The 13,178-nt window shown below is 28.5% G+C and overlaps 1 protein-coding gene across 16 annotated transcripts in view; it reads right to left on the bottom strand.

The window, feature by feature from the left end:
* Positions 1 to 13,178, bottom strand: part of LOC129952848 (sorbin and SH3 domain-containing protein 1) — a 360,372-nt gene that overhangs the window by 140,620 nt on the left and 206,574 nt on the right. For 10 of the 16 annotated variants that reach the window (XM_056065716.1, XM_056065715.1, XM_056065719.1 and 7 more), the window contains 3 exons: positions 9,340 to 9,479; positions 9,066 to 9,138; positions 2,441 to 2,476 (listed from right to left, as the gene is read on the bottom strand). The exons of 3 other annotated variants lie outside the window; for them this stretch is intronic. In XM_056065716.1, the coding sequence (XP_055921691.1) occupies positions 2,441 to 2,476; positions 9,066 to 9,138; positions 9,340 to 9,479 (249 nt within the window). Of the gene's footprint in view, positions 1 to 2,440; positions 2,477 to 9,065; positions 9,139 to 9,339; positions 9,480 to 11,138; positions 11,235 to 11,477; positions 12,084 to 13,178 lie in introns of all 16 variants that reach the window. 3 more of the 16 variants (XM_056065717.1, XM_056065707.1, XM_056065718.1) reach the window with 3 other exon arrangements.

Below are 13,178 nucleotides of genomic sequence, written 5' to 3'. Positions count from 1 at the left end.
GAAATCATGATTGGTTGAGAGAACGCACCATTTCAGCACCGACAAACATTCATATCAATGCCATTTTTTTTTTAAATTCTAGCGAAACTGCCAGGTAGTCACGATATATAAATCAATTGACAGTGTTATGAATCAAGATGAGGCAATGAATTATGCAAATGAATTTTTGAATTCATTGCAACCGGCTGATTGAATCTGAAAATTGGTTCTTTGATTATATTATTGCAAATTTGTATCCACCAAAACTGTGTAAAGGCACCAGAAGGGCAGTGAAAAAGTCATTGCCAAATTTGATTGAAACTACAATCTTAACTGGTAAATCAAAAGGAGAAGTGTGTTTGATGCTGCGTATCCCTATGATTCCAGCTGACGTGACATTTAAATTCAAAAGATTACAATATCCTGAGCGTTCATCATTTGCGATGTTCATAAATAAGGCCCAAGGGCAAACACTTCAAGTCTGTGGTGTCAATTTGAAGGAATCATGTTTTCACATGACCAACTTTATGTTGCCTGTTTATTTATTCATGCTCAAAATGGGAAAACTAAAAATATTGTTTATCTAACTGTTTTAGATAGTAAAAGTACCCAATTCTTTTTTATTTCTCAGTTTTTACTCTTTGCTGATAAATTTAATATAAACGATATATCATTTGGGTCATTTGGACTTTTAAATAGCTAGCAATTTAAAATATTTTTGTTCGAATAAATGAACTTAATAATCATTGTTTTTATTACTATGCCTTAAAAGTAGCGAAGCACGTACCGAGACGCTATTATTTTTAATTTTGCAAAGCTATTTAAGTCAAAAGTAAATTTTTAAAATGTTATTTTTAGGTTTTTATTTTTTGTAAAGAAAACTGTTATTTAGATAATCAAACTTTTACTGAATGTTGACAAATAAAAAATAAACGAACGTACGAACACACACACACACATCTTTCTAAAAATATTTTATTTCGACTCTATTGACCTTGAAACGTCGAGAAATGTAAAAAATTTCAATTTGACAATTTGGACGCATTACAATAACTTCCTTTGGGAAGTTAAAAATATCTGAAAAATTGTTTTTCGGGAATATTTTTAGACATATCTAGGAAATAGTTTCAAGAGATGTTCAAAGATGTTGTCTTTCCACAAAACTTTTTTCAGTTTTATGACCAATATCATCTTATTTTAAGGTCTTACAAACAAATTAACAGAAATGTTCACAAAGGTTTTCAAACTGGATTTGTCAAACCTATTTTAAATAAATACCGAATTAAAATGAAAACTCTTTCCAATATTCTTGTACAAATTTAGATAACCTTTACATGCTGTAATTTTAGATATAAGAAATTGTGTTTTAAAACAAACAAAATAAGGGATACTTAATTTTTTTTTTATTTCATGTCTTACAAATGTTTAACTATTTTTGAACTATTAAAAATAAGCATGAGTATGTAGAAATTTGAATATTTTATCTCAATACCACCATTTTATTAAAGATAATTCTCAAAATAAAAAAAAATACAAAACTAAGAAAGTGTGATCCCTTAATTTTTTGATTAGTGTTTTTTGAATACAAATTTAGAATTCGTATCTCAGAATCTTCAAAGACAATCACTTTGATCAAACGAAATCTTCGAATTTCGGATTCTTATTCTATTAATATTATCATTTTGCATTTAAATTTGTATGGCTTGTTTTAATTTATTAAATTTAATAAGTAACTGATGAGTATAAATCTGTTTAATCTCATTAGGAAAATACGATTAAGAGCTAAGAGTTATGTTTTTTTTAAACAATTACTTACATAACTAAGCCTTTTGATTTTTATCATAATAAAGTATAAGTTTTGATTTCCTTTGAAAACAAAAATTAAAAAATTAAAAACTTTTAAGCCGTCACCTTTTGTTTCATGGCCTCATATTTTATTTGATATTTATGACATCTTCTGATAGCTTCTATGCTTAAATCATAAATTATGCAAAAATGAAAAAAATGCTACGACTAAATGATAAAATAAATTATGTTTTATACTTAAAATTATTTGATCGCAAGAATATTAAAATTATTTAAAGTTGAACAAAATAGATGTTTTTGAATTAATCATGCGATTGTGTTATATCCTTACAAACTAATTATTATATTTTTAAATTCATGCTTTTCCTGAAACATAAGCAACATAAAGTTTGCAAAGCAAGCAAAGCAAAAGCATTTTCCAGCTAAGCATTAAAAAAAAGCTTATCTTATAATTGCTAAAAAAGGGCATTCCCTGATGATTAAAAGAAAAACCAAATGAAACCCAATGTTGGAATGAATAAAAAAAAGAAAACCCATGCGTCATGTCAGCGTGAAAATTTTGGAGGAAAAGCTTCTAAACTACTCTACTGAAATCCTCCTCCAGAGAAATTTTTTGAAATCTTTTTGTAAAAAGAAAAAATATTTATTTATTCACCTCTGGGACATTTGTAGCGTATTGTCACGTAATCATCTGTAAGCAGGGGGCGTTGAGAAAATATAAAGCAAAACACAAAAATAAAATTATGTTTTTATTTAATTTTTGTCTTTCTTATTCAATGCAAACGAAGAATAAACAAAAAAGCAAAAGAATTAAAAATGTTTCATCATCCATTTTTCTTTTGTTTTTCTGATTACAATTTGTTATTTTTTTCTTATTTTTGTTTATTATTCTTGCAATAAATTGCAATAATAATTTTAGTCTTCTTTTAGTCGTTGTGGCTTTTATTTATTTTACAAAGCAAGAACCTTATTATTAATTATCTGTTTTGTTTGTTTTAAATTTAAAAATTATTGAAATGGCAATGAGATAAGAAAACAAACCAAACCGAAAACGAAGCAAAAATAGTAACAAAAGAAAAGTTAAATAAAGATGATTCGAAGCGTAATATTTTTAAATTAAAAAAAATAATAACAATAATGATAGAAAATCATAAGTAAATAAAAACAAAATGAAAAGTTCGCACAGAAGCGCGCACGAATATAATTAATTTGCGGAAAAGTTGTAATAAGAAGGATAAAAGCAAAGCAAAAAAATAAAAATAATAATAAATAAATAAAAATACCAAAGAAAAACGAAAAACAAAATAAGGACGATGAGAAAGGATATTTTTGTTGCATTCTTGTAATCAGCCCACCATCAGGACTATAAGGACACTGGTGGCTTCAAACATTTTTATTTTAAAACTTTCCAGAGCGTGTCTAAGTTGCAAATTTATTTTCTTTTTTTTTTAAGCACTAAACGAAAGTTGAATAGTAAATTATGAAATTCCTTCATCCGAGAGAAGAATGTGGGCTCTTTTAGGTCTAGATCCTAGGTATTTAATATTTGCCTGAAGATTTAATAAGACTCGAAAACAGAAGGATAAAAATCCTACTCACTTTGGGGGGTTCTGATATCTGATGTCAGGCAATTTTGTTTATATTGTTCCAAAATGGGGTTGATATTATATTTTGTATCTAGATACACGATTTCTTTGTAAGTTTTCAGTTCTATGACAGAATAACAATTATTTTAAAAAGAATCACAAAATGCCTCGGTTTAATTCACTGGACTGACAAAAATTAACTCTGTTGTTATTTGCTACCTCAGATTGTATTTTATAAAATATACACTTCAAAGTTTGTATCTATCTACAATATTTGGCAATCAAAAATGACATTGGAAGAACAAGTTTTGTGATGCAATTCTCTGTCTTTATCATGTCTACATATTTAAATACTGATTATTGGAGCTTTATACAAATTGCAAGCTTAATATTTTATAGTTTTAAAATAAATTTTATAACCGGTAAGTCACATATTGTTCAATTTTAAATTTAATATTTTGGTCTCGTGAGTGATTTAACCGGCTGTGATTAAACCAATACCTTAAAAAATGGGTTGCAAAAATAGCTTTATGATTTTATGTACAAGATTGCAGGTGGTTTTATAGTCAAGGAGTTAAAATTACACAAAAAGCTAAAGTTAACAAATAAAAAATATAGAAACTAAATTCAGAATACAATGTAAAACTTAGTATGGGAAAAGAGCTTATAAAGCAAATATTTAAATTCAGTATTACGAAAAAAGGGAAGCAAAAATTGACGATGCTTGCTTAATTTGTTTCGTTAAAAAAAAAAATGTTGTCAAAGAAAATTTTATAATTTGGTAGAATTTAAAAATTATATATTATTTAAAATAAATTCCTATTTTAGCAAACCAAATTATTTTGTTTGAATGCAAATCGAATGCAATTGAAAAAGTTTAAATTAGTGTTTTTATCATTTCAAGTAAAAGCCTATAACGATTTTCCACAATTTTTGAACCGTCTGTTGTATTTTTTCTTGAATTCTTTTTAATGCTAACAACAATTATTTCTATTCATTTATGTTCAAGATATTTGAGTACAAAATAAATTTCTGCCAACTTTAAGTGATAAAGTCAATTGGAATTTTCTTAAAATTGAACCACTTATAAAAAACGTAGTTTTTCATAGTTTAAAATTATTGTTCTGGAGGTTAATAATTCTTTTTGTAATAAATGTTTGAGTTGAAAAGTATTAAAAAAAAATCTGTTTTTAATCTTTATTAAAAGTTTAATAATTAAGTATGACAATAAAGTTCGTCAGAAATTTATAGTAATGGTAAATTTTCACTTAAAAAAAATGTATTGGTTTTTTTTTTTTTTAAGTTCTTTCTGCACATTTTAATATCTCTCTCTTTTCAATATCTGTGATTCTGCTTATAAAATATTTCAAAAATATAACATTTTTTAATAGAATTTCAATTTGAAAATAAGTAAAAATAATATTCGATCCCAAATATTTGACGAAAAATAATGGTCCGAACTTCTTAGCGTGTGTTTTTAGAAAATACAAATAACACGCAGTTTCTATGAATCACAAAAAACATATTTGTCAAATATCTTACGAACAAAAAATAATATTACCTTCAGTCTTATATTTTAGTTAGAAGAATGATGTTTTTGACGTTTTGTACAAATTTTAGAAAACAAATTTAAAGAAGATACAAATCTACACAAAACTGAGATGCTATCTTGAGAACAAAGAAAAATATTGGACCTTATTTATAGTTCTTTGATAAGTTCTGATTTTGTTATTCCAGAACTAGACAATTTAAACCGATTTTAAAAGATAGCCTGGAGTCTAAAAAAAAACATGACAGAGCCTATTTTCAAGGTGTTTTTAACTTCATAAAACATCAAAGCTAAACAAACTTATTGAGAAAATTATATTGCGAGACATTTTATTTAAAAAAAAAAAACTAAAACAAAAATTGAAATGTCAGTAGACTCGAGAATTGATTAAGGTTTTAATGGTTGTTGGGACAGGTAAGGTTAACTTTGAAAGGATGATGCGTCCGTAGACGGAAAAACATCTCACTTGGATCACTGTGGATCCACTGTGCCCCCAGGAAATGGTAAGGATTTGGTAAGTTACATAAAAGTTAATGAGGATTTAGATAAAAAACGCCTCTTGGAAACATCCTGATTTTATTGATTTTGAGTTTTTTGTTTAATAAATGAGGCGAACATTAAAAGTCACACCTTTTAAAATCTATTATTGTTCTGTTTTTATTTGGTTATCAACATTTTCTGAGGTTAGAATAAAAAACTATGAGTCCTTATGTATTCGAAATGTTGCAAATTTTACTTATCCCTTTTCTTATTGAAGATTTAACTTTACTGATACTTTTGTTAATATTTGAGAGTTTCCAGGACTTAGCAGTTCGCTCGGAATATTCAACAAATTGATTTAATGTAGGTAATGTGATTGTTGCTCCTGTACTTATGTTTCCAACAATTAGTTAATATTTTGTTGCAACAGGTGCCTTTCATGGAATTTTGAAGCCAACAGTCAAAAGGATAGTTTCAAGAATATCAAAAAAATGGGCTCTATAGCTAACGTATTTTATTTGTTAACCCTCTACAAATCGTATGTTATAGGTTCAAGTAAAATTGTACTAAAGTTGTAGTTGAATATACCTCAAACCTTTTTTGAACTAAACAGAACTGACTTATTCTTGATAAAAATAAGCTGTGTGTAACGTGAATGTTAAATGTAAAAAAAGACTGTAGGTCAATTAGTCTTGGGTTTAAAATATAACTGTGAATATTTCCCACTGTATTCAATCCTTTTTTCATTATAAACAAATTATTTGTGTTGACAATCTAATTCCAACAAAAAATAAATCTCGACAGTGAACTGACTAAAATTGAATTTTCTAGATCATAATTTTTGAAGTTTTTAAAAATGACTTTCAAATTTGAACTATTCCCAAAATATCAGTTGAAATTTTTTAAGGTAACTAATTATCAATGAGGATTTATTCCATTTCTCCAAAATTTGCATTTTTTATTAAATTCCTAACAACTTATGTTTAAGAAATACTCTGTTGAGAAAGCTGAAGAAACTATTTTTCTGGTTTATAATGAACAAAAATATATTTTTAAATATGACCGTATTTTTGGTCTCCTAAGCAGGGAAGATGATGGCTACGACTGTGATACTAGATGTCATGAATTGAACCCCTGCCTATGTCACCTAAAGTTTTTTTCATGGGTATTGCACCTGCGAGCAATTTACAAATCCTTTAAGAATAAATGGTATCATGAAAGGAGCTTTCTTAAATAAGCCATTCAGGCTCAGTATATAGACTCTAACCATGACATTACTCGCTCACAGGAATGATTGAGAATTGTAAGTTACTAGGCCGTGAGTCTCTATGAGATGTTCAACCATCTAATTTATTTATGTTAGATCCGAGAAAATGCCTTAAGTGCATTTAAGTATTGGAACGACAACCATTTAAAAAAGTCAGTTCGATGTATAAGCATAATACAAATTATTAAATTTAACAAAAACAAAAAACAATGTTCTCTTGGATAAAAGATTAGAAATATTTAAAAGTATGTTAATGCAAATTTAGCTTTAAAGAAATTAATTTTTCGCGGTACGAATATCGAACAAGGTTTAACGTTACCTCAAATGATGTTTTTAAAATAAGCAGATTCAGCCCTATTGTGAGTTTTACGTGAACAAGATTCCACCCGAAAAAAATCTCTATTTTCAATTCGACTATTGTGAGTTTCGGGCGAAAAAAAAATCGTGTTCTAAAGATTTCCCTTATTGGGGCGGAATGAAATGTCATTTGGAGCTGAAATGTCCTCTTAGTTTTTAGAGGTGAACAGAAGAACAATACATTTTACAATATAAGTTATTTATATTTATTATTGTAATTGCAAAAAAAAGAATTAACTCTTTTGTTTTTATCTATATGTAAGGACAAAATCAATAAATGCAAATCAAAGCAATAAGCTGCTAAACAAGATGCAGGAAAATCCTAAAATCGAGACTGAATTCGAATGGAAGAAGGTAAGGGTTCAATTTAATTCACATTGCTGAAGACTGAACAAAAAAAAAAACATTTTAATTAGGCTTGGACCGACCGACCGACAAACGCTACGTGAGGATAAAGGCTGCTACAAACAAAATAATGGAAGGAGGAAAAGGAGGAGGAACTAATAGGACACTAAAATTCAGTCCTGCTGAAGAAGCTATCTTCCAGTTTTTTGTTTCTTCAAAATCGTTTTCACTTTATGATATTATTCCAGTCGTACCTGTAGCTATTTTTGTTTCAACCATTCAAACCACCAAGAAAAACAAAATATTTGCAAAATGTGTACCCACGAAGTTGTTATGGAGAAACTTCAAGCGCATAAGAACTTTGTGACAAAGTGGGTGAAGCATTATCCATCATGAAAGATCATAACAACAATATACAAAATTGTATACAAAACTTTACATTTTCTTTTGATTGTAAATTATAAATTACTTCTTTTTATTAATCCTTGAAAGTTTCAAAACAAAAATACAATTCACTAGGGATGTGCGTTTTCTAGAAACGAATACTCACAACAAAAAACTAAATCCAGGCTGATTATTTTAAAGATTTATCGTTTGCTGTTACTATATCGACTAAAAACCTACTCAAGACTAAAAAAAATGCTGATTTTCTAAAGTTTTAGCAAAGAAAATTTAAGCTAACAATAAAAATCGACAAAAATTTAATCATCAGATTTCAATCTTTTAACTTTAAAATTATACGAAATTAAGTTATAATCTTGAATTCAAATTTATTTGGTTGTTATTATTTAAAAAAAAAACGAAATCAAAGTCAATAGCAAAGAAAATTTGTGAAATTAATTTCCCCAGAACAACACAATGTATTCATTGAAAAATACGCAAACTAAAGCGAATGGAAACATATTTTATCTAAATTTCCAAGAAAAGGTTTTTCGAGTTCATGAAAACAAAGGTTTTGTACTCATTTGTATTTACTATGTGTAATATTTTTTTTATATAAAAGCAAACATTATTCAAAACCCATTCCAATCAATCTTTTGTCAATGCTTTTCCTATAAATAATATATTTCAGACAAATGCATCACACAAAATGTCGATAGATACTTGCATTGTACAAAATAATCCAGTTTCAATTTTCCATTCAATTCAAATTATATATTTGTTAAATAAAACTATGAAAACATCAACAAAGAAAATAGCATAACTTTTTGGAACACGAAACATTATAGTTTTCATTCAAAATGTTATCTTTCTCGGCAATTTGACTAACGAACCGACATTAAAATAACAACAAGGATAAAACTAAGGGTATCTCAAAACTGAACAAAAGTATCAGAACATCATAAAAATAGCGATAGAGATAGAGTGGGAGTAAGATAGAGATATAGAATCAAAATGTCCTTATTTTAGTTTTATTATTATTTATCCTATCCTCTCATAGAAACATCTTTTCTTCTCTTCTCTGAAGGATCAAAAGCATTATTCAACTATTCAACTTTCATCTTCTGTGCATTATTTTAGTTTTGAAATTTTCATCTTTTCTGCCAAATTTGCTTTAATATTTTTGCTTGTTCCCTAAGTATATGCATTTTATTATTCGAACTATAGCTTGGTTTTAGTTTTAGTTTGTTTTTTTTGGCTTCTTTAGTGAAACATTATATGAACATGAACATTCCATCGATTTCTAGTTTCGTACCAGGATTCTTTTGTTTGTGTATCGTTTGGAATATCCTTTTATACCATTCATGTTGATTTGGTTCCTTGACTTCCTGATGTTTTGTGCGTTTCATTTTGAAGATACAATATTTCGTTTTAACAATGACAACAATGAAGATGACGACGACGAGGACCAGACGATATCATCAAAAATTAAATATGAAAACAAAAAGAAGAAGAAGAAGAATTTTGTTTCATAATTCACTTGAATAAAAATAATTTTTGTTTTGAGTTTTTATTTTTGTTTGTATTACCGATCTAAGAACAACTGGCATTCCATCTTTTGTTGTTGGTCCAATACCATCGTACTGCCGTCGACTTAATTGAGCCATTTTCTTTGGTTTCTCGTATTCCGTTTCCGGTTCACTCATATACTCGTTTTTAACAGAGAAAACTGAAATTCAATGGTTTTGGTTTTTGGTTTTATATTATTCAAAATTTTATTCAATTGTGTCCTTTCATTCCACTAAAATACATATCTATTGGATGCAACTATTTTACTTATCTAACAAGACTAAGGGACCATGCTATACGACAAGACTAAATCTTAACCATTTAAAATACAAGTTAATGGATGCGGCTAAAAGTATGCAATTTGTTCACCAAGGGCTTATTTTGGGTGAAGATATCCGGCTTAATATTAATTAAGGGTATTTAGAAATAAATATATTGTAGTAATTATAATTATTTAATTTTTCTATAAAGAAGTTAGATTATGCCAAAAAGTATGCAATTATTAGGTAATTGTTGAATATATGTTTTTATTTTTAGTTGCATTGATATTTTTATAACTGAAAAAAATATGTTTTCTAGCTTACGTGCTAATTTCATCTTGTACCAACTTGCTACTTATTTTAAAATGGTATTTGCAGAATTAAAACACACTTTTGTATCCAAAAAGTATGCAACTATGTTTGTATTCATTGTTTTTATAAAGTGTATACAATAAATTACCTTTAAGTACTTGAAATTAATCTATACTAACTCTTAAGATGCTATAACTTTGAAAATTCTGTTCCATAAGCAGACAACAAAATATTATAGTATTACACTTTTAACAACTCCCTGTAGTATGCAACATTGTTGAAATTGGTTTAATACCTTAATAATCACAAACACATTTTTTTCTGTGCAACAAAAAATTAATATAACCCTTAAATAATGCAATATATGGTAGTAATAAAGAACCTTAATAATACAACTTTCTTTTTATGTAGAGTAAGACCCGGATTAGTGATTCTTATTTAAACCCCTAACCTTCATAATAACACCATATTTTTATATTAAAACTTGCTTAGGTGCACTGAAAGTTTTAAGGTATATTAATACTTTTTGACTAGAGCATATAAAAAGACTCCAAAAAATTTATGGAATCAGATAAAAAGGAAAACTGAACCAATAACTTAGATGAATTAGCTACTTCTATTAATTTTGTAGTATAAGACTAAAAATAGGCTATGTTATTTTATTTTTCAAACCTAAAAACATATTTAAATTAACCAATTTATATTATATTTAAAGTATCACTGTGAACTTTGTTTAAAGAATAAGATTAATAATACATTTAACATCCGTAATGTTTGTATATTCAAGCACATTAAATTAATGGAGTCATCCTAAAAGTATGCAAATAGTTTCTTTATTTCCTAAGTTTATAATTTCTTTGTCAGTTATTTTGAATATCTTTTGAACTTTGTACTACTTTCAAATATTAAAACAAATCTTAACAATTTTAATAAATGTGAAACAGCTTAGTATTAGGATGACTAAGAACTTGTTTATCCTAAAAATAGGCAAAATATATTTGTTTAAATCTTAAAGTTATTGATTGTAGAATAAAAACAAATTGATTGTTTTTTTAAGGGTTTGTGAATTTATCAGGGATTGTGCTTATAAGAAAAAAATCACTCAGGTGTTGTGGGATTGGTTGGTAAAAATGTTATCTTTGTGACAACAACAATAAGAATTAATTAAATAAAACTTTAAAATCATTTTTTAAATATATTTAAATTTATATTCAGTTTTTTTGTTTACTAATCATAATCATACTTACTGACTTCATTTGGCTTTAAAATTGCAGGTTTTTCATGTGGATTAAGCCTCACAAAAGGCCGCTGTAGCTCGTAGTTTGAATTTGATCTTTCAAAACCTTTTTTTGTATAGAAACACCCCAAAAAGATTCAATTCAAAAGTTATCATCGCATCGTCATGTTGCAGCAATAAGATGCAAGAAAAATATGAAAAATGAAAGAAAACAGAAAAAAAACATAAACAAAATGAGATTAATGAGCATGGGATTGTGAAGAGCCCTTCCGGTTGCGTCGGCTGTGGCAACGAAGAAAGATGCACTGCATCGCATATCGGAGTGGGGCTTAAATTCACCGGAAATTACTTCTGATTTTTTCCGCTATGCTTGTGGTTGGTGAAAATATTCCTTCGTCGTCGTTGTCTATGTCCTTCTCGACTTCATTAAAAATCGACCTGGTCGTTGTTCCCTGTCCCTGATGGACGGCTACCTTATGTGATGCTGATGCTGATGCAGCTGCAGCTCCTGACGATGATGATGCTTGAGGTGGCCAAGAAATTGCCGTATCCTTTTGATTGAGGTTTGAACAACTCTGTGATTGATATCCTGGAAATGGTTGGGAATTCGTATAGGACCACGGAGGCGATGGAACTTCACTTGACGACGATGTTGTCGTCGTCGACTGCTGTTGGACGTATTTCCTTTGCAAAGTTGGCGATTCAAAATGCACCGGACGGAATTGTTTACGTTCGGGCTGTGGTGTCCACAATGGTGGAGGTGGTGGAGTTGGGATACCTTTTTGTTGGCTGCTACGCCCACAAGCCGATGATGATCGATTTTCACTATTTCTTCTTTCTTTTACTGGGGACGAGTTTGTACTTGTATTGTTGTTGTTGTTGATAGATTGGGGTTGTACTTCGTTCAAGTTAGTTCTGGAGGACGTTGGTGTTTGATTTTTCGGTGTCCAGACTCCTTAAATTTTTGTTGTTGTTGAAATTTGTTTTCATTTTTTAAAAAAATGTATGAAAAGAAGAATGAAAGAAATGAATGATGGCAAAATGAAATATATCAACATTTTTGGACAGATAGTTGATGAGGAAAAAATTATGAAGTGCACAAAATAAAAAAAAACTAACAATGAAGTCCTTGGATATCAAAAAAAAAAATACGAAAGAGAAAGACAAGAGGAAGTGGAGGAAAACGTATTTCTTAAGTTATTTTTGATATGAAGACAACAGAAGCTTTGGCATTGGCACTTTAATTTCATTTTGAAAGAAACATATATAAAGATAGGTACGTTTGGAATACATTAAGGGACTTCCTAGAACCTACCATCAGAGAACACTAAAAAGTTGGTAAAATCATTATTCCTACCTTTAAGTACTCCTTTCTTTCATTTTCAGTTTGAAGGCTTTTGAAGTTCTCAATTTCGTTTAAATTTTTGACGTTCAGTTTTCAAAAATAAAAAATATAGGCCATTCGTTATTTTATTCTCTCTAAAGCTTAGTTTATGTTCCCTTTAATTAAGTTTTTAAATAATTCAAAAATATATTTCATAATCCTTTTTTTTTAATCAATTCCCCAACCTCCTGAGGTATAAAGACTAAATGTTAAAATAAGTCCCTTTGACTAACTTCTTCTTCTTTTCTTTAGCAAATTACTGTCAAAGAATTACAGACAAATTTAAGCGCACTGTCGCAACATAAATTTAATGTAAAAATAGAACTTTTTCAATTATCTACTTTAGTACGGTCTACAGTGCTGGGCGTCATTGGTCGTCGTTGCGTCGCGTTTTCGGTAGATTCTTTGTTGATAAATTAAATTAAAAAGAAAAAAAATAATGATGATTATCTTCTTGCCTCTAAAGATACATTTGTATCTACAGGTGTGTTTTTAAGAACACACCGCATGAGTCATGCTGATCTATGAGATACATTTGCATAGTATAAAAAGTCAAGTCAAGTCAATATTGTGTAGAATCAGAGAATGGAGGCGTCGGAGGCGGTGAGGCGGTAAAGTACGAGTATTATCTTTGAACAAATTGAATTGATGCCAAAAAATTCTTTC

This window comes from Eupeodes corollae, chromosome 3 (genome assembly GCF_945859685.1).
Source record: "Eupeodes corollae chromosome 3, idEupCoro1.1, whole genome shotgun sequence".
NCBI lineage: Eukaryota > Metazoa > Arthropoda > Insecta > Diptera > Syrphidae > Eupeodes > Eupeodes corollae.
The sequence above is the reverse complement of the archived record's forward strand: the minus strand, read 5'-3'. Positions and strand labels throughout refer to the sequence as shown.